This window comes from Plodia interpunctella, chromosome 5 (genome assembly GCF_027563975.2).
Source record: "Plodia interpunctella isolate USDA-ARS_2022_Savannah chromosome 5, ilPloInte3.2, whole genome shotgun sequence".
NCBI lineage: Eukaryota > Metazoa > Arthropoda > Insecta > Lepidoptera > Pyralidae > Plodia > Plodia interpunctella.
In genome coordinates this window covers 6711493-6735658 of record NC_071298.1, presented here as the reverse complement: position 1 = coordinate 6735658, position 24166 = coordinate 6711493, and the positions used below count along the sequence as shown (strand labels likewise).

General features: G+C 34.0%; 4 protein-coding genes across 15 annotated transcripts in view; all 4 read left to right on the top strand.

Moving 5' to 3' along the window:
* C3G (C3G guanyl-nucleotide exchange factor) overlaps window positions 1–6758 on the top strand; it is a 32749-nt gene extending 25991 nt beyond the window's left edge. For 8 of the 10 annotated variants that reach the window (XM_053744898.2, XM_053744896.2, XM_053744894.2 and 5 more), the window contains 7 exons: window positions 663–822; window positions 1107–1245; window positions 1483–1737; window positions 2189–2442; window positions 2737–2868; window positions 3365–3555; window positions 3837–6758. In XM_053744898.2, the coding sequence (XP_053600873.1) occupies window positions 663–822; window positions 1107–1245; window positions 1483–1737; window positions 2189–2442; window positions 2737–2868; window positions 3365–3542 (1118 nt within the window). In that variant the 3' untranslated portion in view covers window positions 3543–3555; window positions 3837–6758. The remainder of the gene's footprint in view (window positions 1–662; window positions 823–1106; window positions 1246–1482; window positions 1738–2188; window positions 2443–2736; window positions 2869–3364; window positions 3556–3836) is intronic. The other 2 variants (XM_053744890.2, XM_053744893.2) reach the window with 1 other exon arrangement.
* A 332-nt stretch (window positions 6759–7090) lies between these two features.
* Window positions 7091–9729, top strand: LOC128670136 (zinc metalloproteinase nas-4-like). Of its 2 annotated transcripts, none has more exons than XM_053745559.1 (6): window positions 7091–7445; window positions 7927–8088; window positions 8646–8752; window positions 9100–9307; window positions 9418–9554; window positions 9618–9729. In XM_053745559.1, the coding sequence occupies exons 1-6, from the start codon at window positions 7340–7342 to the stop codon at window positions 9714–9716; spliced, it is 819 nt and encodes a 272-aa protein (XP_053601534.1). In that variant the 5' UTR covers window positions 7091–7339; the 3' UTR covers window positions 9717–9729. The 2 variants fall into 2 exon arrangements, with proteins under 2 accessions (XP_053601534.1, XP_053601535.1); XM_053745560.2 differs by having other exon boundaries at window positions 7095–7445; window positions 9639–9729.
* A 139-nt stretch (window positions 9730–9868) lies between these two features.
* Window positions 9869–17028, top strand: LOC128670135 (seminal metalloprotease 1-like). 2 transcript variants are annotated; one of them, XM_053745557.1, is made up of 7 exons: window positions 9869–10732; window positions 11895–12440; window positions 12854–13078; window positions 13261–13370; window positions 14202–14409; window positions 15221–15357; window positions 15499–17028. In XM_053745557.1, the coding sequence occupies exons 2-7, from the start codon at window positions 12308–12310 to the stop codon at window positions 16768–16770; spliced, it is 2085 nt and encodes a 694-aa protein (XP_053601532.1). In that variant the 5' UTR covers window positions 9869–10732; window positions 11895–12307; the 3' UTR covers window positions 16771–17028. The 2 variants fall into 2 exon arrangements, with proteins under 2 accessions (XP_053601532.1, XP_053601533.1); XM_053745558.1 differs by having other exon boundaries at window positions 9869–12440; window positions 15499–15673; window positions 15759–15954.
* A 1161-nt stretch (window positions 17029–18189) lies between these two features.
* Window positions 18190–22873, top strand: LOC128669901 (E3 ubiquitin-protein ligase LRSAM1-like). The gene is made up of 2 exons (XM_053745129.2): window positions 18190–20700; window positions 21077–22873. Exon 1 carries the CDS (start codon window positions 18554–18556, stop codon window positions 20675–20677), a length of 2124 nt encoding a protein of 707 aa, XP_053601104.1. The 5' UTR covers window positions 18190–18553; the 3' UTR covers window positions 20678–20700; window positions 21077–22873.
* Window positions 22874–24166: the final 1293 nt, after the last annotated feature.

Below are 24166 nucleotides of genomic sequence, written 5' to 3'. Positions count from 1 at the left end.
ATATAATCAAGGGAAACAGTAACTGCTTTATATTCTTCGCAATTTAAAATTAAATACCATGGTTTAAAGTAGTTATCATACTTAGCATTGGAATGAAAGCTACAAAGGCGCTGAATTTTGCATTGGAGCACTATATAGCTTTTGAGCTTCGAATTTAATGTAACACAGTTATTTGAAGAGCATTTTCAAAATTCGCATTGGTTTTATTTGTTTTTTTTTTTTACAATTTCATTAATCTTCAAAAGTGTGTTACGTGCTTTTGAAATAGGCGAGGACTTCAACGATGTAATATTGCGACGCGTATATATGTTTATAACATTTACTTTTCTATTAACATTCATACGTAACTTTCATTAGTTCAGAAAAGCTAAACAACATATTACATCGCCGTAGCTCTTTGAATTAGTCGCAAATTTTTGATGCATGTGGGGTAAAATACGTGAGCAGAGTGTTCATACGACGAGGTGAATTATATTTTTCTTCATTAAAGATTCATAATTATAAGCGTTATTAATACGCGTTTAATAATAGTAATAACGGGTTTTGCCGAACTTGGTAGGCAATGTCACGAAAACATTTTACATAGTCGAATCGGGTCATGTGAACACGCTATGCTCAAGTGATAGAGATGCAGATTAATAACTAGTGATCTGGGTTTGCAGATTTTGCTTACCAGGAAGCGTTCCTGGCGACCTACCGCACCTGGGTGTCCCCCAGCGGGCTGGTGGCGCGGCTCGTGAGACGCGCACACCACTACCGACAACGAACACATGAACTGCGTTCTACGCTCAGCCTCCTCACCAGGGTCGTCGCTGACCTCACGTGAGTACACCACTGCTTGTTTATTAAGTCAAATCAGATACTTTTTTCATGTCTCACAATTGGATTATCGCTCAAAATTATCATTGGGCTTGGTATCTTTCGGGTTTTTTAAATATCAACGCCACTTCCATTTATTCTCACATGCAAAAAATATAAAGTCATTAAAAGAAGTAGGTAACATAATAACTAATTTTTTTAAGCCTAGAATATTGAAATGCCTGTTGAGAGCTCTAAATTTTTACATAAATTATTTAATGTCTTTTTTAAAAAATGGTTTGTTTTAGGATGGCTGACTTAGACCGACCGCTTATGCAAGAAATTATGGAGTTTATTTATTGGTTGGTCGAAGTAGAAGAACTTCCTATAGCAAAGGCCTTGAGGCAAATACTAGTCGATAAACAGAAACAGTTACGATATCAACAAGTAAGTAAGATAATACGTTATTACTTTGCTCAGCAGTGTGACAAAACATGCACAGGCTAGATAAAAAATATTATTAATGGCGTCTTCTTTTAATGGTGCCGTAAAAAGTTGCCTAATTTGTTTATATCATTGTTATAACTATACTATATTGTAATTAACTTAAGTAAGAATGCTTTTGAAGTTATTGCTAGTTTTTACACGTTGACATTGCAATATATATTTTGAACATATTTTTAGACAAACAACCGCTATGAAGACACTCCATGCTATGGCAGCGTGTCCCTCCGGCGGGACACGTTACTCGACTTCAAGGCAACAGAACTGGCGGAACAGATGACGTTACTGGACGCGGCGCTATTCATTCGTATCACTACTGCAGAGGTGTTGTCGTGGCCGCGCGACCAATCAGAGGAGAGCTCGCCCAATCTCACGCGCTTCACTGAGCACTTCAACAAGATGAGCTACTGGGCTCGATCGCGGATACTAGAGCAGGTGAGTGTTGTTTTTATACTTTGTAATAGAAAGCATTGTTGAGTAGTGTTTACAACATATTCTTTTAACTTTTCATGCTCGTAAAGTTTGACATTATGATAAAATTAGATTTTAAACTCTTAAACTAGAGCTGAAAGTGTCCATTTATGATTTTTAGTTTGTTCTAGAACATAAAATAAAATCGCTAAATAATATATATTGCTATCAGGAGGTACTAGGGTTGATTTACAACGTGGGTACAATGTTTACGAATTACAATCGTATAATAATACATGCACAAGTACAAATACTCTCTGGTTCTGGGTGTGTGTACCCATGAACGCCATGTTTGAATTCCTGCGTTTGTGTCCGTGCGCGACACAAGTTTAGTGTTTAGTGCGGGCCGTTGAATGTTGTCAATTTTAATATTGTAGGAATGTCATGGTTTATAATATAGAGCTCGTTGTTTTAGGACGAGGCGCGCGAACGCGAAAAATATGCGAGCAAGTTCCTGAAGGTGATGAAGGCGCTGCGCAAGTTGAACAACTTCAACTCGTACCTGGCGCTGGTGTCGGCGCTGGACTCGCCGCCCGTGCGCCGCCTGGGCTGGGCGCGCGGCGTGCTGGACGCGCTGCACGACCACTGCGCGCTCATCGACTCCTCCTCCTCCTTCCGCGCCTATCGCCAGGCGCTCGCCGACACGCAGCCGCCCTGCATACCCTACATGTCAGTATCGATATACCTTCTTGTTGTAAGATAATAGATTTGTATTTTTGTTTGTTATTTAAATTTGGCACAGAGATTGACGAAACATTCAGTAGTAATGTAGGCTACTTTTATATGGTTTTACACGAATGAAGCCGGAATATATATATATATTAGTATATACTAATACCCACTAGACCTTACTGTTCTTTTTCTATAAAGTCAAATGAATCTTTGAAATATCAACATTCATATCAGTATGTATATAATTTATGTATATTTATGTACTGCAACTTATAAAATATTTATTTGCAGTGGTCTAGTCCTCCAAGATCTTACGTTTGTTCACATCGGCAATCAAGATCTCTTGCCTGACGGCAGCATCAATTTTACCAAGAGGTGGCAACAGTATCACATCATGGAGAATATGAAGAGGTTCCACAAAGAGTGCGTATCCATCGTATTTATTTCCTTGACAATCAAATGACTCTTTTATTATTTGACCATTTAAATGAGTTTTCGCCCTCATCAGTACAGGAGCGCGGTGTAAAACTATTAAGAGGATCGAAGGCGTTGCGGGCGTTAGGTGCCCGCATCTCTTTTGACCCCTTTATTTGCCAGAACCCCACGCTCCTCTACCACTCAGGACTTAGTTAAGCGGTCGGCCTGTAGTTCTTTAGAAGTATTTTCATTCACCGTGAACAAGTTTAGTAATATAGGTATTAGTCAAGTTAGCCTGTGAAACAGGTTGAAAATTTTTTGTCTAAAATAGATCGCATTGCTGCATCATTATTTGGTAATCAAAACGTAAACCAAGTCATTCTGAATTTAGAAGTTTTCTAAATTCTGAAGTTAAAGAATTCTAAAGTTATTCTGAATATAGGATATTCTGGGATAAAAGCAGAGCGATAAAGAAATATTAAAACTACTTAATCTCCGGCAGCAGGCAGTACAAGTTCAAGCGTAATGAGCGCATCCAGGCGATGTTCAACGAGTTCGATGACGTGCTCAGCGAGGAGGCCATGTGGCAGATCTCCGAGATCCTCAAGCCGCGCGCGGGCCGCGTGCGCGCGTCGCCCGCCTCCGCCTCCGCCTCCGCCGCCGCGCAGACCGCCGCCTGAAATATACTCACAGGTACAATATTGCAATCTAGCAAGCATTACTGTCGTTAAGTTCATGTTTATTTGCAGTGACCAAAGACAGCAGCAATATATAATAACCGAACCGGTCGTTTTTTAGCCAGTCATAAAAATTATAGATTTTTTTTATTTTGAATGTTACACAGTTCTCTCCAAAAACAGATGTTACAGAAGTCAGTAATTGGTAGTTGAATAGTAAATATAAAAGGGCCTACACAGATTTTTGATAGCAAAGGATTCACTCTCAAAAATTGATTGATTATTTTATCTTTCTAGGTAAAGTTTAATCCAAAGAAAATGGACGCGTGGATATGCAAACAGGAGAAACACCGGGGAATTGTAAGTTAGAAAAAATGTGATTATCTGTCCTAAAAAGGCCTAATTAAATTTAGTGTATTTATTCATAAATTGTGCGATTTCATCTGTGATCGGTCCGAGAGCGAATGTGATATGCGTGGACAGATCGTCAAGGGTGAGATAGGTACGCGTATTTTGCTTAAGGTTTAACGCTTTTCTTGTAATCATATTTCAAAATATGGGGTTATGGAAGTCTACTATCTCTTATCAGTATTTGAATCGAGTTACTGTCGTCTTTTACATATCAGTATGTGACTTGCATAGCGAACTAGTGACGAGAAACGCCTTGGTGTTAGGTAATGTCCTCGATGAAATTCTTATTATACGATTTGCCATTGATGTCAATATGTATTACACATATATAAGCCAGCTTCGAAAGTGACACTTCATTACATCGAATTATCGAATTAGAGAAATTTGATAGTAGTTATGGTAGTCATACTACTGTTCGATTATAGTAACTTAGTCTGTCGGTAGACATTTTTAATATTCTAATTTTGATGTCTGTTAAATATTTCACTTTGACAAGTTTTGTGTATGGATATTGCAGCTTGAATGCGTTCAGGTGTATATGAAATGGGACAATGCCTGTCGACAAAACCAAAGGTCGGTTTCTGATAAAGTTATATAATGCTTCATTTCATTGTACGGGGCTTCCATAGTTTTAAATAAAATAAATTAATGTTCTTGACCCCGAAATCATAAGGAGAAATTGAATACATACAATAGAAATATTTTTATACACCACACTACTTGTATAAATGCGTACAAAACAAACCATACATATCATTAAAAGTATGTGCCAAAACGAACATACCAGAAGTCCCATTTCTATATAACTAGTCAAGTCAATGTGGTTCGATTGCTTATTGCAATTTATGGTATAATTACTGTAAATGTAAGAACGGGGTACCTGTATAAGTAAGATGCTAACAATTATGCGCCATGACGGCCTGAAAGCTGGTAGTCTTATTTGATAACTAAAAGAACAATATCTGTGACCCGTTTCTAAACTATTTTAATAAATTATTTAAAAATACGTGATTTGATTGGCGTTTGCTAAATTAAACCAAAGCCGTTTCATTCACGTTGAGGTATTAATGCAATATTTTTATGTATGTTCTTAAAATATGAGAATTTGAAATCATATTATTATTTTTGATATTAAGACAGAAGTTATATTTTTCCTATAAATTGCCACCTACAAGGAGGCAAATGATTTATGATCTACATAATTTTGAGATCTATACTTGTTTATGTAATATTTATCGTCACGATTTGTGTAATTTTACTCTGTAGGCTATAAAATCAATAATGACTTAAAAGCCATAGTTATAGAAAACTTTCATTCATGTTGGAGTACACTTTATTTGATGTAAGTAACTTATATAATTACGAGTAATATAATAATGAGTATAGTGCGAGTATTACAAATGTAACGCTAGGCAACATCATAAATACATTTCTTCACATATAAACTTTGATTATATATATTAAATAACTTCATTAAATTCTGCATTGAAACAATAACTTATGTATACGGTAATTTGCCTGTCGAAATCTCTGTAAGTATTTTTAGTGTTGTCTAGTGTAATCAGCATTTAATTTGCCTTATGACGATTGAGTCTTTAATGAAATAGCAATAAATTTTTAATTGTTGGTAGAGTCGCTGCACAAATTGTGATACTGTTCATGTAGCGTGCCGCTTAGTCCTGACCACACGGGTCCAATGTTGTCCTGCTTTAAACGACTGCAACGAAAACAACACCCCGTCGAAATTTTTATAAAAGATATTTCCTTGTGGCCAGGACTTATACTCAGTCTTTTGACGTCCTCTATGCGTACGCGTAGGCAATTATACTAGGCGAATGTTAGCATTAAGCGTAAATTAAACCCCATTAATATTAACTATTGAGTTCTGTGTTGTATGCCGGCATTATAATCAACAAATACATTATTTCATACAGCGTAAACAAATATTATATTTGCGAAGACATCACACCTAAATAATGCTGGAATACAACACACGCTTGGAGAGTAAAATAATGTATTCTGCATCGATCTGGTAGTTCGTGTGTCGTTAAAGGGACAAAAGTTCCATGCAATAAATAACTAGACCAATATTTAGAATGTTTTACATTACAGTGCTTTACTGAATTTGTGTGCTGATATTTGTATGTATAAATAAATCAATTTGATTGTTAGTTAAGTTGGTAGGGTTACCATTTTGTTGTCAGGTATTAAAATATTATTATTTATTTAGCGTACCTTTATAAACTTACGTAATGATTTGATATAATTAATTAATTAATTGAAATGTATTTAAAGACTGCCTAAATTAATTATTCAGTATAATTGACGTGTAAATTAGTGAATTAATTGTTCCCATTAAGTCTCAGTACAGTTTATTCATTTGAAAATCTTTATTGATAGTTCTACAAAATTTTGTGGGTTTTCCTAATGAGGACATTTTATGTGCATTTTTTTAGAAAACTGCACGTTTGTGAACAGCGTACATATTTTTATGTTGTATTAGCAAGTTCAGTATTATGTTATAGAATGGGTTGCCATAATGACTATAAAATGCATTATATTATTTGGTTATTCTGGGATCTATTTTTACATTTTATATTCTAATGTTAAATCTTACTTTTAAGTAAAGTTTTTTTTTTATATTATATTAATTATACGTGAATGTAAATTACTTTTACTGCGTTTATTATATCCAAATTTGCACACTGTAATCTGAATTGCATGCATGTACAGTCTTATTGTGTGTGTCAAGTTTTTCTTTTGTAATTATTTTGTAAAATAAATATGGCACGTTATTTACAACATAAACTTTTTATTTTTAATCAATATTAGCTATATTCGTTTTGTAGGTAGGTAATGAGGGAATGTAATCGTTATTATGCTGGGAATTTGAACAGGATGTAGTGTTCGGTATTGAGCCTTGTCTCGCATTACAAAGCTAGAATTAATATGACATACTACCCGCATCTTGGCGACTTACTGATAGTAATTGAAGCGGCTATCCATACTAAAAGGCACGGGTAGGAGGATCAACAAGCAAATGTCTAATGCATTATTCTCGTAAGAATGTCAGTCAAGGCGAATATCGAGGCTGTAATTGAGTCCTATATGTAAGTAGGCGACGTTATTTCGCAAAAGCCATTATCACAGTTGGTGCGCAAGTGTCCTGATGGGATCTCAGCATGGTCCTTCAAAGATAACTCGAAATAGGTTGCGAAACTGAAACCACTTCAAAGTATTTATGTTTTAGATTTGTTATCTTTTTAATTAGTTGGTCGATTGCTTCTTTGTTGAATCTACGGAGACATTTAAAATACAAGTGCGAAAAATGTACGTAGTAATTTCCACATAAAAGCTTGGCGCTGGTGGATAATTTTCTGGTTAAAAAAATGTTTTTCAACACTTTATATTATTTATTTGTACTTGCTGTAATAAACGCGGCACCAATCGAAGTGGATTACGATTTTTCAGAAAAGGATTATAGTTTGAATGATGGTGAGTACTCTTCCAAAACACTATCAGTTACGAAGTGTTTGTCAGTTGGTTTTTTAATAATTACCATAATATTATATTTATTTATTACTCTACGGGCGTTCTACACATTTTAACTGGGGTCGGCTCTCCCAATACTTCATTTTCAGAGTTCCCAATTTTTGGTCATCTTCTATAATTTTATCCCGGAGTTAATCTGCTTCAATGATTCTACTGCATGATTGGAAGTCGGTCTCAAGGATATGAAATGCCACACTTAACCCTTTCTTCTGATCTTGGTACCGACTTTCACTTGAGCGGTAGCACATGCCTTTTGTTATTTTATTTCACGTGTATGTGTGATGGAAGTCTTTTTTTTGGAAAAAGTTTTTTACACCTTTCCACAGCTTCAATCATACAACTTCTCGGACCAACAAATGTCGGGCATAATAATGTATAACCGAAGTAGTTAGTAATCTATATTTTTATCGTTATGTTTATTCAGGTGTAGGTGAATTAGGGAATTATTTCGAGGGCGATATGGTTTTGACACCAGTTCAGTACAGTGCCGTAGCCGATGCTCAAGGAGGACGAAATGGCCTGCGTGATGTTACTAAAAGATGGCCGGAACAAATTGTGGTGTACCATATAATAGACGATGATTTTGGTAAGCCCAGACTTGTTCTTGGTCTTAAACTTTACGATATAATCCTGTTGACTATGCCACAGATAAACATTTTTTTAATCATTCAGTCACCGCCCGAACAGTCCCTCTCAGGGACTGTCCAGTCTGGCCTTTTGGATAGCTTTGTATAGATAGATAGCATTGTAAGAGATTTTGTAATGTAAGAAAGAAAACATTTATTTGCCAAAAACATGAGTACAAATATACAAATTGATGTCAAGATGGATTAAACCTACATGTTTTACCCAATATAGGTATGCAAATATAAATAAATAAAGAGGAGCATGCTATCCACTACAAATCCAAAACAAAAAAAGAATTATAATGTATTGCACTAAAATTCTATCCGAGTCTATAATTAAAGAAATCATTTAAGTATAATAACATTTATCAGTTAATAAAGACTTGAGGTGCTTTTTAAATAGATTTAAATTTAAGCTTTTATACTGATTTGAAATTTTCGGTGCCATACATACTATGCTATTAACATATGTAGGTATCTTAATGTAAAATTGTAATTATTGATGATATTTCATCAGATGAAGACGAAGTAGAAATGATTGAGGATGGTCTGGCCGATATAGCTAATAAATCCTGTATCACGTTTAGGAAACGAAAGGGCGACGAACATGCTGTTATCATTCAGGTACGTTAAAGCCATCTCAATAAGATTAGATCAATTATATAAAGGTATACTTAAGTATAAGTATTTCCAATTAAAACATCTACACGTAAGTAAACAAATGTCGAATAAAAAAGTAATTCAAAAAGCATTCTCTCAACGTAGTTGAGCCTTGCAATCTCTTTGATAGATATTAAAGGGTCTATTTTTTTTATTATTCGAAAAAAATAATATTGTTTCAGGTTCGTATATCTTTATTTGATATTCAGTTACAAACCATTCAGTTTGATAGGTACCTTCGACATTTGTTAAAATTAATCCGATTTGTTTTTATAAGTATAGTTTAACATTTTGACTGTTAAATTCGCTAGGGTTCAGCAAACGGCTGTTTCTCCGGTGTCGGCTATAATAAACCTGACGACAGTGAAGAAGCTAGCCAAGTTCTGAATTTAGCAAAAGGATGCTTCAAGCACGGCACGATTGTCCACGAAATGTTGCACACTCTTGGTTTCTACCACATGCAAAGTGCATACGATAGAGACGAATACGTTGAAATTGTTTGGGATAATATAAAGGAAGGTAAGGGGTTCTAATCATAGGATATATCGTATCTTAGTCATAATCATACACATATACTTACTACAAAAACCCAGACCCAAATAGTTGATAAACAATTATACAAATTACAGGTCTGGAGCATAATTTTGCAAAATACAATAACGATACAGTGACAGACTTCGGTGTTCCATACGACTATGGAAGCGTTATGCATTATCCAGAAGTCGCATTTTCTAAAAATGGAAATAGGACGATAATTCCTTTAGAAGTGAGTATATAATGCAGTTACAAGTTATAGAGATAAGTTCTATACATAAATAATTCCGGTCAGTCATTGTTGTTCATTTTACAGGAGGGTGCCGTGATTGGACAACGAAAAAGAATGTCAGAAAGTGATATAATTAAACTAAATAAAATGTACTGTGAATGATGACGAAAACGCGTATAATGTGTTTTTATTTAGTCTTATAAATTACCTACTTCCTAATACTTATTGGTTCATTATCATCGTACTTAATAATTCTTCTTATCGAGTCGAAATGACTAATTCGACCAGTATGTGGCCACACTGATCGCCTTCTCGTTGGCCTCCAAGTCCTTTAGATGCAGGGTGTTGTGACAGTTTTATAATTTAATACTTATTATATATACCTGGGTGGTTTAACTATATTGGTTGAGACACACTTTGCATACACAGCCACTGATACATACTTAGACCATAATGTATCGCTTTCGTACTTTTGGTGAATCTACAACATGGAGTTTGACACCGAGCGTCTGATACGGGAGGAACAAGTAAGTGCTCCCTGTATTGTATGAATACAATGTAGGATGAATAACCATGATAATCTGGGAATTCCTAAATTATCTGTAAATTTTATTTGATCAAATGATAACAGTGAGTCTCCACACAACCGTGTCTGATTACTAGTTTTCATATTGCTGTCGTATTGCTTTTATTGTACTGTTTCATGTAAATATATCTACCCATCTATAGCCATTACTAATGATGTAAATACAGCCAAAGTAAACGTGAAATAAGCAAAGAATACTGTACCTACATACATTTGATGACGTCACATATTTGAAGGAAACCTGTTGGGCAATATACCTATATGCTACAATGATCTTTATACCTACACTCTAAAGTGAGCGGGGATAGAAAGAATCTTACTTTTTCTTCATTATTGCTTAAAACGTGCTCGATTGAACAAAATATTATCTAAGTATCTATGTTATGTTACTGAATTTCTATAAAGTATACTTACAAGATGAAAATAAGTCCTTTGACCAAATTTACTTAAATTAATTTACACTGAGATATATTTATAGGTATCTGCTTTTTAGAAAATGTATAAATTTAAGGCCACCAAATTATTGGGATTTCACGAGCAAATTTGCAGTGTTTCGTCACCTGACAGTGGCATTGGAACGTTGCAGAACAGCGTAAGTCCGGTCATGTTGTATAATCTTTTAAACTATTTACTCAATCGGGTGTAAACTTAATGTTTATTCCGATTGGTGAAACAATACTTTTCATTCAAGACAGACGCAGACTAGGCGCGAAAAGCCCTCATAAAATATGTAAATGTAATGCCCTCAGAAAATTACTAAATATCCTGCTCGGTTCTTTTTTGGGTGTTTGTATTTGTATAGGTATTGAAGTAGCCCACGAAAAATTTTTACCTATAAAATTGTTAATTACAATGTTGAGAACTTTTTGTAAGAAAAGTTACAAAATTAATAGGTATACGGGTTAAAACGTGTACTAAATTAATTTTCTGTGACGGACGAAGACAATTAATTATATTGGTCACAACTGTGAAGGTGCACTTTTGGGGTTTTATCGCAGAGCCTTTCTGTCCGGTCGGACTATCAAATCTGGCTATTTTAATTTTTCAAATGTTTTTATATAACCTATTCTTTGAAACACAACCGTTTTGAAGCACTCTTTCTAGAAACCAAAAGCTGGGCTTCGAGCAATAGGTATCTCTTTTATATATTATTATAGGTATTATTATACTTACTAAGTATGATAAATACATAGCAGTACCGAATACTATCAATCTTCATAAGTAAACTACCTACAGCATCCATTCAAAATTCATCCCATATGTATTCATAAGGGCTCCATTCCATTCATTCTGGTTCCATCCTCAGAATGAAAAAAGAATTAAAAAGAATTGTGCGGGTATACCTACAACTAAACCGTAAATTAAATATTTATGAAGTACATAAACACATTTACATAAATGTCTTTCTCTTTTGCGAAATGACACTAAAACATGGGCCGATACATTCACGTGTCAAATCAAATTACTAAGGTATTTCTATAATTTCATAACATCCGTCCAGTAGATTTCGCGTGAAAGGGTAACAAACATCCTCATAAACTTTCGCATTTATAATATTAATAGGCTTCAAAAAGACGAAATATAATTATAGATATACTATTTATTTAATAATCTTTAAGAATAAAATGCGCAGTTAACCTCTACACTTTCGCGCCTTAAATCATTAAGAATACAATGAGTGTCTGCCATTAATTCCGATTTCTCCGTAACGGACCACTTGCTTTTCTCTCACTATTTCACTCATCCAATTACAGAAATGTCAAATTGGAGGTATTGTTATACCAAATGGAAACTCCATGAAATATTGGAATAAATCGGCCGGTTTGGCAACCTGGTCTTGCACGAGTTCTGACGGCGGCGGTGGCACTGTCACCTGGGAGCTCTGTCGCAAGTGGCGCCCGCGCAGTTGCGGCTTCACATCTTGTGAAATGGTCGTATCGGAACCTATATTAAATCCTACCTAAACCAAATGGGTTTTGTTCGTCGGGAAAAATCCAGTGAAACGGCAGTAACAGCAGTTATTGATGACCTGTACAAATTACAGGTCCTTCATTATGTATGCCAAATACGACTAACATGACACACTTGTTGAGGCGCGTGAGTTAGTCCGCGAAATTCACATGTGTTTTCGAAGGAAGTCTGAGGATAGGTTTATAACACCAGAACCATGGAGTGGATCAAAATATCAGTGATAATTTGCGTGTTTTGTGTTCTAAAGTGCTCTTCAATGTCTAACAGTGAACTTGAAGATTTTGTTGAATTTCTACATAAAACTTCACGTTTGGACCAGGTTTTGAAAAGTAAGTTTTGAATTATTAATTAACGTAAGTTGACTCGTAGCTTGCTGCGATATGAGATTTAAATTGTTAACAGAGACTGGCACAGCCACTTAGTAGAGCTTTAGATTAATCACCTCCCCGACTTACGAAAATAGAATCAAACCGGAATTACTGTATCTTGCATGTTTTCTAGAAGTAATAGATACTTAGGTAGTAAGTATGTCTAGTGCTTTTCAACAATTCATTAAAATAATAAACAAGTTCAAACTAGGAAACAAACACATTTTAACTTGACATAGGTACCAAAGTACCTATCCAAAATATAATCTTCACATTTGACATATACATATATATGATGTAGGTATATTTATTAAATTTTTATTCAATATAATGTTTGCATTCTTTTTTAAATTATTAAGGATTTAATATTACAGAAGGTGCAGAACCTGATGAGGACTATGACGAAGAGGAGTCTATAATATCAGACAACGCGTGGGAAGAGAGTGGGAAGTTCGAAGGAGATCTTATCTTGAACGACCGGCAAAGACGAGTTATCGTGGAAGACGTCGCAGAAGGACTGTCGCGAAATGGACTTAAAGACACCACCAAACGGTGGCCTAATAACGAAGTTATATATTACATACAAAAAGAACACTTTTGTACGTATGAACTTAAATACTTTTAGGATTTAATAACTGCACTTACAGCACTTTGCAATAAATATTTGAAATAACAGAATTGTTGGTAACCTTCGGTCCTATTAGAGATATTATTTTTAAATGTTAACCACAATCTGAAACGACCTACCATTCCTAATAAGATCATTTTTCTCTTTCGCCAGCCCAAGACCAAATGCAAGCTATCCAAGATGGTGTAGATGATCTAGCTCAAGCATCTTGCGTGAAGTTCCGACCATATCGGAAAGGAGATAGAGATGCTGTCGTCATACAGGTAATTACAGAATTACGAATCAAATGTTCATTTCATTAAACTAATAAAAACTAGTTGTTCGCCGCGAAAGTAGACCTCGCGAGTACAATAAATTTTGATGAGATTTGACAAAATTGTGAATATTTCAAAAACGGCTTAACCGATTTTGTTGCACCACGAACTTAAAAATTCCATTTGCATATCCTACATACCTTTTAAATTTCATCAAAATCGGACAAACGGTTCAAAAGTTATCGCGTTACAAACATACATACAAAAAACAATTTTTGCCCCAAGTAGAATGTAAGAAAAAAAATTGTAAAATAAACTTCGAAATGGCGTTCGTAAAAATAAAACTAAATATCCTAAGAGAGGTCGCCTTTAAGTGGGATTCGAACTCTAGACACTCAAGTCACTCAATGAATAGTCAATGGACTATTCATCTTATGAAAACGCTGATGAAAATATCCGTCTATTATGTGTGTATGTGATAATAGAAAATGAAATTCCTTTGTTATTTCGTTGTCACTATAAACACAAAAAAGTCGTAAGAGCCATCAATTCCAAAGGCGCTTAGACCAATTGTGCCAACTCCGCCATTTTCAAAAATTTCCAAAAAATGGCTCGGCAATCGATTTTCATATATTTTTCGAACCTGCTCCCAAAATTTCACGGGAATCGGTTGAGAAATGCGACCTCTAGAGGAGAACACACAGACATACGAAAGCACTTTTGGCCAAGCTGAAACGGAGAATAATAAAATTATATTAATGTATCCACTTAACTTAAAAAATAATAGTTCTACTAAAATAATATTTATACCAACTTAGAATTTGTTTCATTAAATTCCAGGGTAGTAGACGAGGGTGTTTCTCTCAAGTGGGTTACCAAGGAGGCTACCAAGTTCTCAATCTGAACGCTCGACACCCGCCGGGGCGCGGGTGCTTCCGCCACGGGACCGTGGTACATGAATTTCTTCATACACTCGGCTTCTACCACATGCAGAGCAGTAACGACAGAGACGACTACGTCGATATTGTATGGGACAATATTGTTCAAGGTACAGCTTATATTACGCAAGATTTTATTCAATTTAGAATTTGTGAAACATAAATAACATTAAATTTAAACTAATAGAAAAAACACAACTACCTAACTAAAATTAATCCTACTCGTAATTATATCACAAAAGTAAGTTTGTTTGTTACCTCTTCACGTTCTATCTACTCAACCAATCGTCTTGAATTTTTAAACATATACTTAGTTTAAAGTGTGAAAAAGGACATAGGGTATCTTTTATTAAACAATTGTTCCCGTGGGAAATATATGTAGGTGAAACGGGCAAAAAGCTAGTAATTATTAAAAATAACTAAGTAGGTACTTACTTTGAAAAAAAGAATTTTGAATTTAAGTGTTACAATAGAGGTAGGTACAATCAGAGGGCAAATGAGGTATTTATCTGAAGACATTATCGTTATTAAAAATCTATTAGAGAGTATCTATGTGGGATTTTTTACACTTTTTAACCTTGCTAATTTGCCTCAATCGTAAACGTCGATTGAGATATTTTTGATTATTGGCGAAAAAGAAAGTTTTGATATGCCTTTCACTGTTATGAGAAGGAAAAAGTGTGAATGACCCAAATACTAGATACGTGCCTACCTACCTGCGTGGATAATCTTTTGATCCATACCTATCTAGATTTTATGTACCTACCTAGTTGCTATGTTTAGTGCTAACCTAAATAATCTTAGTAAAATCGAGTTCAGCTAGTTACTTTACTTTAGGCTAGGTAATAAAAATAAAATTACATTAAATCACATATAGAATTCAAATAATGATTTGTGAAAAAAAAAATGTTTATATTTCAGCGGCAAGAAACAATTTCCGCAAATACAATTCCTTCTCTGTCACGGACTTCGGCGTTGGGTACGATTACGACAGCGTTCTCCACTATAGCCGGCGGGCTTTCTCTGTCAACGGGCAGGACACCATCGTTCCTAAACAGGTATAACTATTTGCCTATAAGTGTGTCGTGTATTTCGATGAATTATGTTGTGCATGTATGATTTCGCAATACAGTTATGACATTAATATTAAGTAAGGCTTTGGGGACAACTATTTTTAAATATACATTTTTATATTTTAGGGAGGAGCAGAAATTGGCCAAAGAGCCGGACTATCCGATAAAGATACTAAGAAACTGAACAGAATGTATTGCGATGCCAATGAAGCCGATGATGAGGCGCCACAAAAGACTGTTACAAAGAAGAAAACTCCAAAAAATAAACCCTTTCAAGGGCATGGTATAGGCTACCACCAAGGTAAAGCAATAGTCATTAAATTATTACCAGCGGCAAAAACTTATCAACTGAAAGTTAAACCTTTTCATACATTTAATTATTTTAGTAAAACGACGCAAGCCGTGCCGACGCCGAAAATTGAAGGACTTGGAAGACAAATAGAACATACATACAGACCACCTCAGCCACTGGCTGACAACTATTTCAAAAATCTTTATCAAAAAGTTTTTCCAGACAACTTCTACAATATTGATCGAGAAGGTAAGGCTATTGTAAGATATATTCCAAAAGAGAGTACAAATAACAATGAAAAAAGCAAATTAAAAGAAGATGGTTCACTGTCGAGTGAAGAGTATAATAGCAAAACAACTGGAAAAGTTAAAGATTACCTGGATGATACTTTCGACAGATTAGGAAAAGTCATTAAAGGTTATGAACATCCCACATACCAAAGTGTTATAGGAAATGACATATACAAAGATTTTTATCCTCACAGGAAATCAGATGAATTAGAAACAGAATATGACAACAAACTACCAAACAAACTTCTAGATACACATGTACAAAGTAATGCTGAGCTAGCTGCAAAGTTTATTAAAAGTTTGCACAGTTCAGCACCAGATGTACCGAACAATGAGGAAGAGAAAAAAGAGGAATACGTTGAACTTAATGATTCCATTGAGGCTCCCATTGACGAAGAGGCAATGAAAACATATAGAACTTCATTTTCGACAAAGTATTATAAGCCTGATGAATTTATTCCATCTCCTAAGTATGTTAAGCCAGCAAACCTTCGTAACAGGCACGATTATACTAGTTTGTATGATAAATTATATGATAAAAGTGGTCAAATTGAAAGTGACGATGAAGAAAGAGATGATGACTATACAAAAAAGAAATACAGCATATTAGGACAAGATGCACCGATATATGATAAATGGTTTAAAAATAATGAATCTGGACAGGAAAATATAAACGATAAGATTGTCGAAGTGGAAGATGGCACTGAAGAACCAGAATATACTTCAGATACAGAAAATACTAATACAAGTAGTAAAGGCTACACACTATATAGGTTACCAGATTCACCATCCGATACTTGGTACAATTATAGATGACGCAAGTCACTTATTTGTATTTGTATTTATTAAGTACACTAGTGATGAAGATGATTTTGTAAATATTTCTAATATACACCTTACTAATATATGTTTAAGTTTAAGCTTAATTTTTTTGTATCAATACATCACATACCTAGGAGCTTTTCCTAGTTACTTCTAATTTTTGCAATACTTATGTTACCTTGTGTATAAGAAAAAAAAATATGTTTATTTTTATGTACGATTTCAGAAAATTTACTACAATTAAACTGTTTCACCAAATTGAGAATTCAACTTATTTGCTTTGAATTACAGTACAGACCTAAACCATATTGAGAAGGCACACTAGAGTAGCGCCACTTTTTTATCAATTTCTTCATAGCGCCATCTGCGTTGAGCTTTGCGTAATTTTTTCCCCCTATTTTTCATTCCCATAGCACTTTGAACGCAAATAAAAATAAAATATTTTTACTTTCGCATTTCGATATAATGACATTATGCCATGGACTTCCTGCAGATATATAATAAGATATAACTAACTCTTTATATGTTATTGATTTAATAGATGCCAGTTGTGAAGAAGAAAGTAATAGCTTTCTGTATGGTAGCCAAGAATATAAGCATTGCAACGTCTCTGATTAACCCTAGATTTGCATATACTGTAATTTTGTGTTAATGTAAAATTCAGAATTTTGTACCTACTTGGTGCACCTGTTCTTGCTCTTCCGATCCCAAGTTCCGATCATTGTTTTTCGAGTAGAAACCACTTCGCCCCTGTGTGTGACGTTCAGGAACACTGACAGGCATGAAACTTGTAGTGTAGAGTGAGTGTGAGTGGTTTGAGGATCGTCGGAAATTCTCTATTGGATATCCCTAGCACTACGATTATGTCCAGTAGGATTCTCGTTAGGTTTAGTGTGTATGATTCAGCTAGACCGCGGCTTTGCAATGATTCACTGGAGAGCTTTCGCAAGAGATCGACGACTTTCTCATCAACTACTTGGACTAGTGAGCCAGTGTTTGATTAAAGCATTTTTACCTATCTTTATATGCATAGCCATAAGATTAAACAAAGTAAACATGACGAATCGAACTGCGAGCGAATCTCTCGCCGCGCGAGAGGTTCGTATAAAGTACAGACTGCTGCTTTGCTTGCAGTCATTCATTAGCGAGCTGCGTTGTCCGACAAACTCAGCCACATGGCTCTTTGTTTGCTCATCTGTCAATAATGACCTAAATAAAATATATTGATGATATATATGATAATTCCGTGCATTCAGACTTCTCTTTTAACACGTCGGGATATTTTCTTCAAATTTATGATTATTTAAATTATTGCTTATTTTTTTCAAATCGTATGTTTATTGAGTTTTCGATTCTTTTGCTTTGAAAATATTATAATTTGACATTAGCGTACTTGACATTGACTTTGACAATATCACCCAAATAACAAGAAAAAAATGGGACTACGTAGGGCTCGTAGGTAAATTTGCATTTGCATTATTACTAAGCATTGATTAAGTGTGTTTCTTGCATTGTGATTGTGTACAATATGACCTGTAAATTTTCAAATTAATTAAAAACATACTATTTGTGATGTAAATTTATTCTTAATTACGTACTTACATAAAAACAAAGGTCAAGCAAGTCAAAATGCGATTAATTTGGTATCAGTGCAAAAGTTTTTGATTATAAACAAGACTTCATGAAATAGATAATGTGAACAAATATGATGAAATAGAAATCTCGGTGGAAATTGTGGTGATGTTTAAGCATCGGTGACAGCACACATTGTTTTTTAATGGGTTGTGCAGTGTCATGTATGAATAGAGTGGCGATGTCTTTATTTGGGAAAAATTCACAGCCCGATGATCATTCACGTGCCAAGCTAGAGAGGAAATTGTATCTCGCCAAAGAATCTCCCGAGCCAGAGTTTGATTTATCAGATTGTCAGCTTCGGCAAGTACCGTCCGGTATATATTCAATATGTAAAGTATTCAGAAAAGATCATTTGTATTTACAGTCTAACATCCTGCATTCATTGGATGGTGGTGGTCATATTTCGGACTTGTATTGCTTGAAAGTGTTAAACATAAGTTACAATAAATTCTCTCACTTACCAGAAGAAATAAAATTTTTAATAAACTTGGCTGAGTTGTATATTCACAATAATAATCTTAAAGATATTACTGATAGTATACAGCATTTGCAAAATTTGAAAATATTGGATGTATCAAACAATAGACTTAGGAATTTAACTCCCTATTTAGGAAAACTAAAAGCTTTGACAATATTGAAGCTCTCTGGAAATATAGACCTTACAGAATTATGTCCTGAATTGTGCCTTGCTAAGAATATTTTATCTATAGAGATAGATGCACAATGCTTTGTTTATCCTCCTCCTGACATAACATCTCAAGGGACAGCAGAAATAATGAAATTCCTTTGTGCTAAAATGGAGATATTGTATACTCCACCACAGATAGTAGATCTTATATCAGTGCAGTCCCCAAGTTATATTTGTGATCCATTTGATACCAAGCACAACTCTATAACATGGGAGGAGCAAGAAGCCGCTATAATTGAACAAGAAAACAAATTTCATCAAGCTGCTAAACAACAGAGAGAGAGGTTTTTAACAAAGGTTCTACAAGAACAGCAGGAATTAGATTCAGAAATTGCAAAAGTTCATGAAGCTAAAGAGTTGGAGAGGCAAAAATTAATTAAAGCTATTCAAGAAGATGAGAAAGAGGTTGAGTGTTTGGTCAGGAATTTCATACAGCATGACCTTTTGAAACCTGAGATTTTACAGCAACAACTGGCTTATGAACAGGCAGAGCATGACCGTCTCCTTGAAATCACAAGACAGAATTATGATAATATTAAAAAGTCTGACATTTTAGCTGCCATGGAAATGCTTATCGAAGAGGATTGTACTATTCAACATTCTAAAAAAAGTTATGAAGATAGTTTGATTAATATGAAGCAAAGTATACTCCTGCAAGAAATGGAAGGAAGTGAGAAATTAGATGAGTTGCTGAAAGCTAAAGACCAATCTAGAACAGGATTGGTCCAGGAGCTTATGGAAGATGAAGATATTCAAAAGGCTATTGTAGCTTCCCTGGTTGAAAAAGTTGATGCTAGGAGCTGGAGCCTCAATCAAGAAATATCATTAATTTCAACACATTTAGCTCGGCTGAGTGTAATTGAACAGGAAAAGAAAAAATTACAAATAGCTTATAATTACAATGATCTCCTTCAGCAAAGAGTCCAATTAGTTTCTTTGTTAGATGATTTATTATATCAACAGAGTAAAAGAAGACAGCAACTCATTGAAACAATGAGTGAAATGGAGAAGCAACCTCATAAGAGTTCTGATTTTTGGTTGAAAAATTATCAAAAATTAATTGATTCAGCTCCAAAAAACTTGTTGGATATTGGGAATCAGTTAGACCCGATTCTCGCAAATTATCTTTTACAAGAGGGAGTAATACATTGTTTACCTTTTCTAGTAAAATTTTTGTTTACAGAGGAATCTTTGTTGAATGTAACATTGCAGGATTTAAAACAAAATGGAGTGTCTTTATCATCAGACAGAAGAGGCATTATACAAGCCATCAATTCTTATGTGCAGGCTAAGAGTCAGGAAGAAAAATTGAATGACTGTATTACCAAGGAAGGGCCAAGTGCCCCTTCACTTGATGAAGTGGAAGAACACAAGTACACAGGAGTGATAACAGCACAAGAGTCAGATGTCACAGTACTAGAGTCAGAGTGTGTGATATGCATGGATGCAAAATGTGAAGTCATATTTATTCCATGTGGACACATGTGCTGTTGCCAGCCATGTGGGGAAAAAGAAATAGATGAATGCCCCCTGTGCAGAGGTCAAATTGAGAGAACAATTAAAGTCAGAGTGGCATGACTAATGAATTACTAGGATTACAGGTAATTTGACTTGTTTTTTTTTGTCAATTATATATATTAAGAAATGTTAATAAATAAATATATATATATATATATAAAACAAAAAAAAAACATTGTTTTAAGTAAAAATATGTTCCAGAACGATCGGTCTACTTTTCCAAACGGTTCATCGTGTCTTTATTTGCCTCTATAGAAATGTCAAGTAACACCTAAGCAAACAGAACAGCTGTAGAGACCTTTCTATTCATATCATTTATCGTCAAAATCCATAAACAACATATATATATATATATATATATATATATATATATATATATAATGTATACAAAATTTGCAGATCTAAGACCATGTTTGATTTTGTATATTTTTTAAATTTGTGTATTGTGCATTGTTTCAGGATCAAGACTGCTCTTACTAAAATTAGCAATATGATTTGGGACCCAAAGACTCAATTTTATTTGTAAGCAAACCTACTAATAGTATCATAAATATTGATATACATATGTTTCTGTTGGACACTATATGCCTATAGCTTTGCATTGAGCAGAAAAAATACATCAACGATGATAACAAAAAGAAATATTATTCATTATCAGTATATAAAATTAATATACCAACTATTATTAAGATTATATTTGATTGGCCAGGCAGATTATCAAATATAATTTTATCATTTTATAAATTTATATCTAGTTATGAACATAGTAGTTAGTTCATTAATTAGTTTCTTGTTTACATCTGAGTTATTTATATTTATTTATAAAAAATATATAGTAACCATACCTATAACTTATATTCCTAGGATTATAATATCTAGTCGTATTATTTATAATAAATTTAAAAAAATCACATGGACAATCAATCGATGACAGTGTAACAGAGTAACAGGGGTAAAAATTATTTTTGAGTTGATAGGCATAGATAAGCATTATGTTTCAGCTTTTTATTGGGTGGTTATAAAAACAGCATATATGTTTGAAAACTCAGATTTTTATATCAACTCCCTATTGAATGACCTTATTTTTATCAATAGAAAATGTTTAAATATGCACTATTACAATTTCATCGGAGGTCGATTTACTCCGTTACGAAAGATGTTTTGTATTTTATCTGGATACCAGTTCTGCATATCGCATCTTGTTGGTATTGTGTGTAAATAAAAAATACCTACTATTGACATATCGTCAAAGATTGGACGCCAGGATTGTACGTATTTACAATGTCAACTCAAATGTCAACCATTTGCTCTACTAGTTCGCACAATTGATGAGACATTCTGATATTGAGTGTGGGTGTGTGCCCACTCTAAATAGGATTTTCCTGTTTTTCTCAGTCTAGTGCTTATAGTCTGGTTTTTTCAAGGACTATTGAGCATGACTACTATTTTTTGCTGTATGTGATTGTTCACACATTATTTTGGTCTGCTGATTATGTTATGCACAAAATTAACATATTTTTGTATATCGATCTATAATCATTTCAATTATTGTAATATATAAATCATTTATATGGCGTTTTTTGGTAAACTACACTTTAATTACAATTAATAATTAAAACTAACTAAACTTTTAGTTCAGTTTTAATTTGGTAATTTTTGTAAAATTTCGTATACTATTGCATTTACGTAATAGATATATTAAGATCGTGTCAATCTTGTAAGATTGTGCCTTCTATTTAACAATTTCACCTAAAAGAGCGATTGGCACTAAAATGGTCCCCGTCCACGGGTTAGACTTTTAAATTCAGTTTTGCATTTGCTGTGTTAAAAAAAATGCTTTTCTTTCTTGCATTTATTGAAATTTCAGAAAGTTTGTGTATTATACACTGAATTTTTAATTGCTTACGTATTTTGATAGCTGTTTCCCAGAAATTTTCATTTTGAAATATCAAAACATACAAAGCAATTTGCATATTTGAATTTGCGCGCTCGTTTTGAGATAAGTCGCGAAACTCCTTTTGCTATTTTTATCTTTTTTCTGTATTCACCGTATTCTAAGTGAGTGTTTGTTATACGTAGGTATATAAAATAATATACGATTATATTACTTTGTTTATTGTAAGGAACATTTCAGTTGCTGTTTTTATAACAGAAATCGAGAGTAAGGAACTACGCGCATGTCTATAGTTTGTTTTGTTCCTTTATATTCTGTTTGAATTGTTATCACAATTTGTTTAATACACAGTGTTTATAACACATGGGTTTTGTTATTTAATATACCTAGGTACTTTAAACTTTTGCCCGCGGTCCAGTCCCGCTGCGGGCGAAGCGAAGCATATGTAGTTCTTCCTACAAAATTTCACCCCAATCACAATACGAATGCTTTATATCAACTATATATCTAATTATTATTTTTTAATCAAAATCGGCTCAAATCAAAATATCAGTATGGATACATTCATTAGGTGTATATATACTAAGGAGGCATTTTAAATTAACCAAATTATACCTAAGTACTTATTATGCTAAGTCATTATCATAACCTAGGTACATACCTTATTATTTGAATGATTTCAGTTTCTGGATATTTGCTCAGATTAATTAACTTGAAAATACTTTAAAAGACGAACTCAGACAGATGCCGACGTGAATGATCGTACGTTGCGTAGTTTGTATAAGCTTAATATGTGTAATTTGTATTAATTTCTTTATTTATTCGTAGTATGAGTTTCTATTCACCGTAAAGAACGCCGAATCCGCGAAAATTTGGCGTTGTTTGCCAATAGTATATAGCCGGCAAGGAAAGGACAAAGTGTCTCTGTCACTAAGTTTACCAACCGGAAACTAGATGGCGTTAGTTGTCTAATGCATTATTTTTATATTATTTTAATAATAACAAATTTACACATATAAAAAATTGAATATTATTAAAATATAAAGGCGGAGATCTCTTGTTGGCGGTCGAAGGTTAGCGCACATTCACCGACAAGAAGACAAAAACCAAGTTCTCAAATACATAGGTAAATATAAATCGAAAGATAACAATAACAGCTAGGCCTCATTGTTACGACTAGAGATATTGATCTCGATTATAGAAATATGTAGGTCATGTACAATAGATATACCTACTACCTATATATTTTTAACATTCTCATGTTTATGAACTTCTGAAATCAAATTAAACGTTGATATTACGCAGCATTGACGTAGGAATAGTAGCATTATTTTATAACGCATCCTTAATCAAATTACCTTTCTAAATATTTAGACGGGGAGGTAAATCAATTTCCCTTTAATGTAGAACAGGTATCGACTTGATGGAATGTATTAGATTTACTTACAGTGTTATCTTCGAAAGAGAAGTGCTTGGGGCATAATAGGCTTTTGTTACGTGCTTCTACTGTTGACACAAAATAAAAACTGTGTAGAAAGAGTACACTTTCTACACCGTTTTTGTTTTGTGTTTTAGGAATGACCTATTTGAGTGCGTAAAAATAAAAGGCATGTAGGTACTATTTAATGAAATCAAGCAATATAATTAAATGTCAC

Excerpts from the sequence above, each read along its gene's own strand:
- LOC128670136 (XM_053745559.1), top strand. The coding sequence starts at position 7,340 with ATGTTTTTCAACACTTTATATTATTTATTTGTACTTGCTGTAATAAAC. Across the intron at positions 7,446-7,926 it reads GGATTATAGTTTGAATGATG|GTGTAGGTGAATTAGGGAAT; the intron begins GTGAGTACTCTT and ends ATGTTTATTCAG. Across the intron at positions 9,555-9,617 it reads GGACGATAATTCCTTTAGAA|TCATTGTTGTTCATTTTACA; the intron begins GTGAGTATATAA and ends AATTCCGGTCAG.
- LOC128670135 (XM_053745557.1), top strand. The coding sequence starts at position 12,308 with ATGGAGTGGATCAAAATATCAGTGATAATTTGCGTGTTTTGTGTTCTA. Across the intron at positions 13,371-14,201 it reads GAGATGCTGTCGTCATACAG|GGTAGTAGACGAGGGTGTTT; the intron begins GTAATTACAGAA and ends ATTAAATTCCAG. Across the intron at positions 15,358-15,498 it reads ACACCATCGTTCCTAAACAG|GGAGGAGCAGAAATTGGCCA; the intron begins GTATAACTATTT and ends TTTATATTTTAG.
- LOC128669901 (XM_053745129.2), top strand. The coding sequence starts at position 18,554 with ATGGGTTGTGCAGTGTCATGTATGAATAGAGTGGCGATGTCTTTATTT.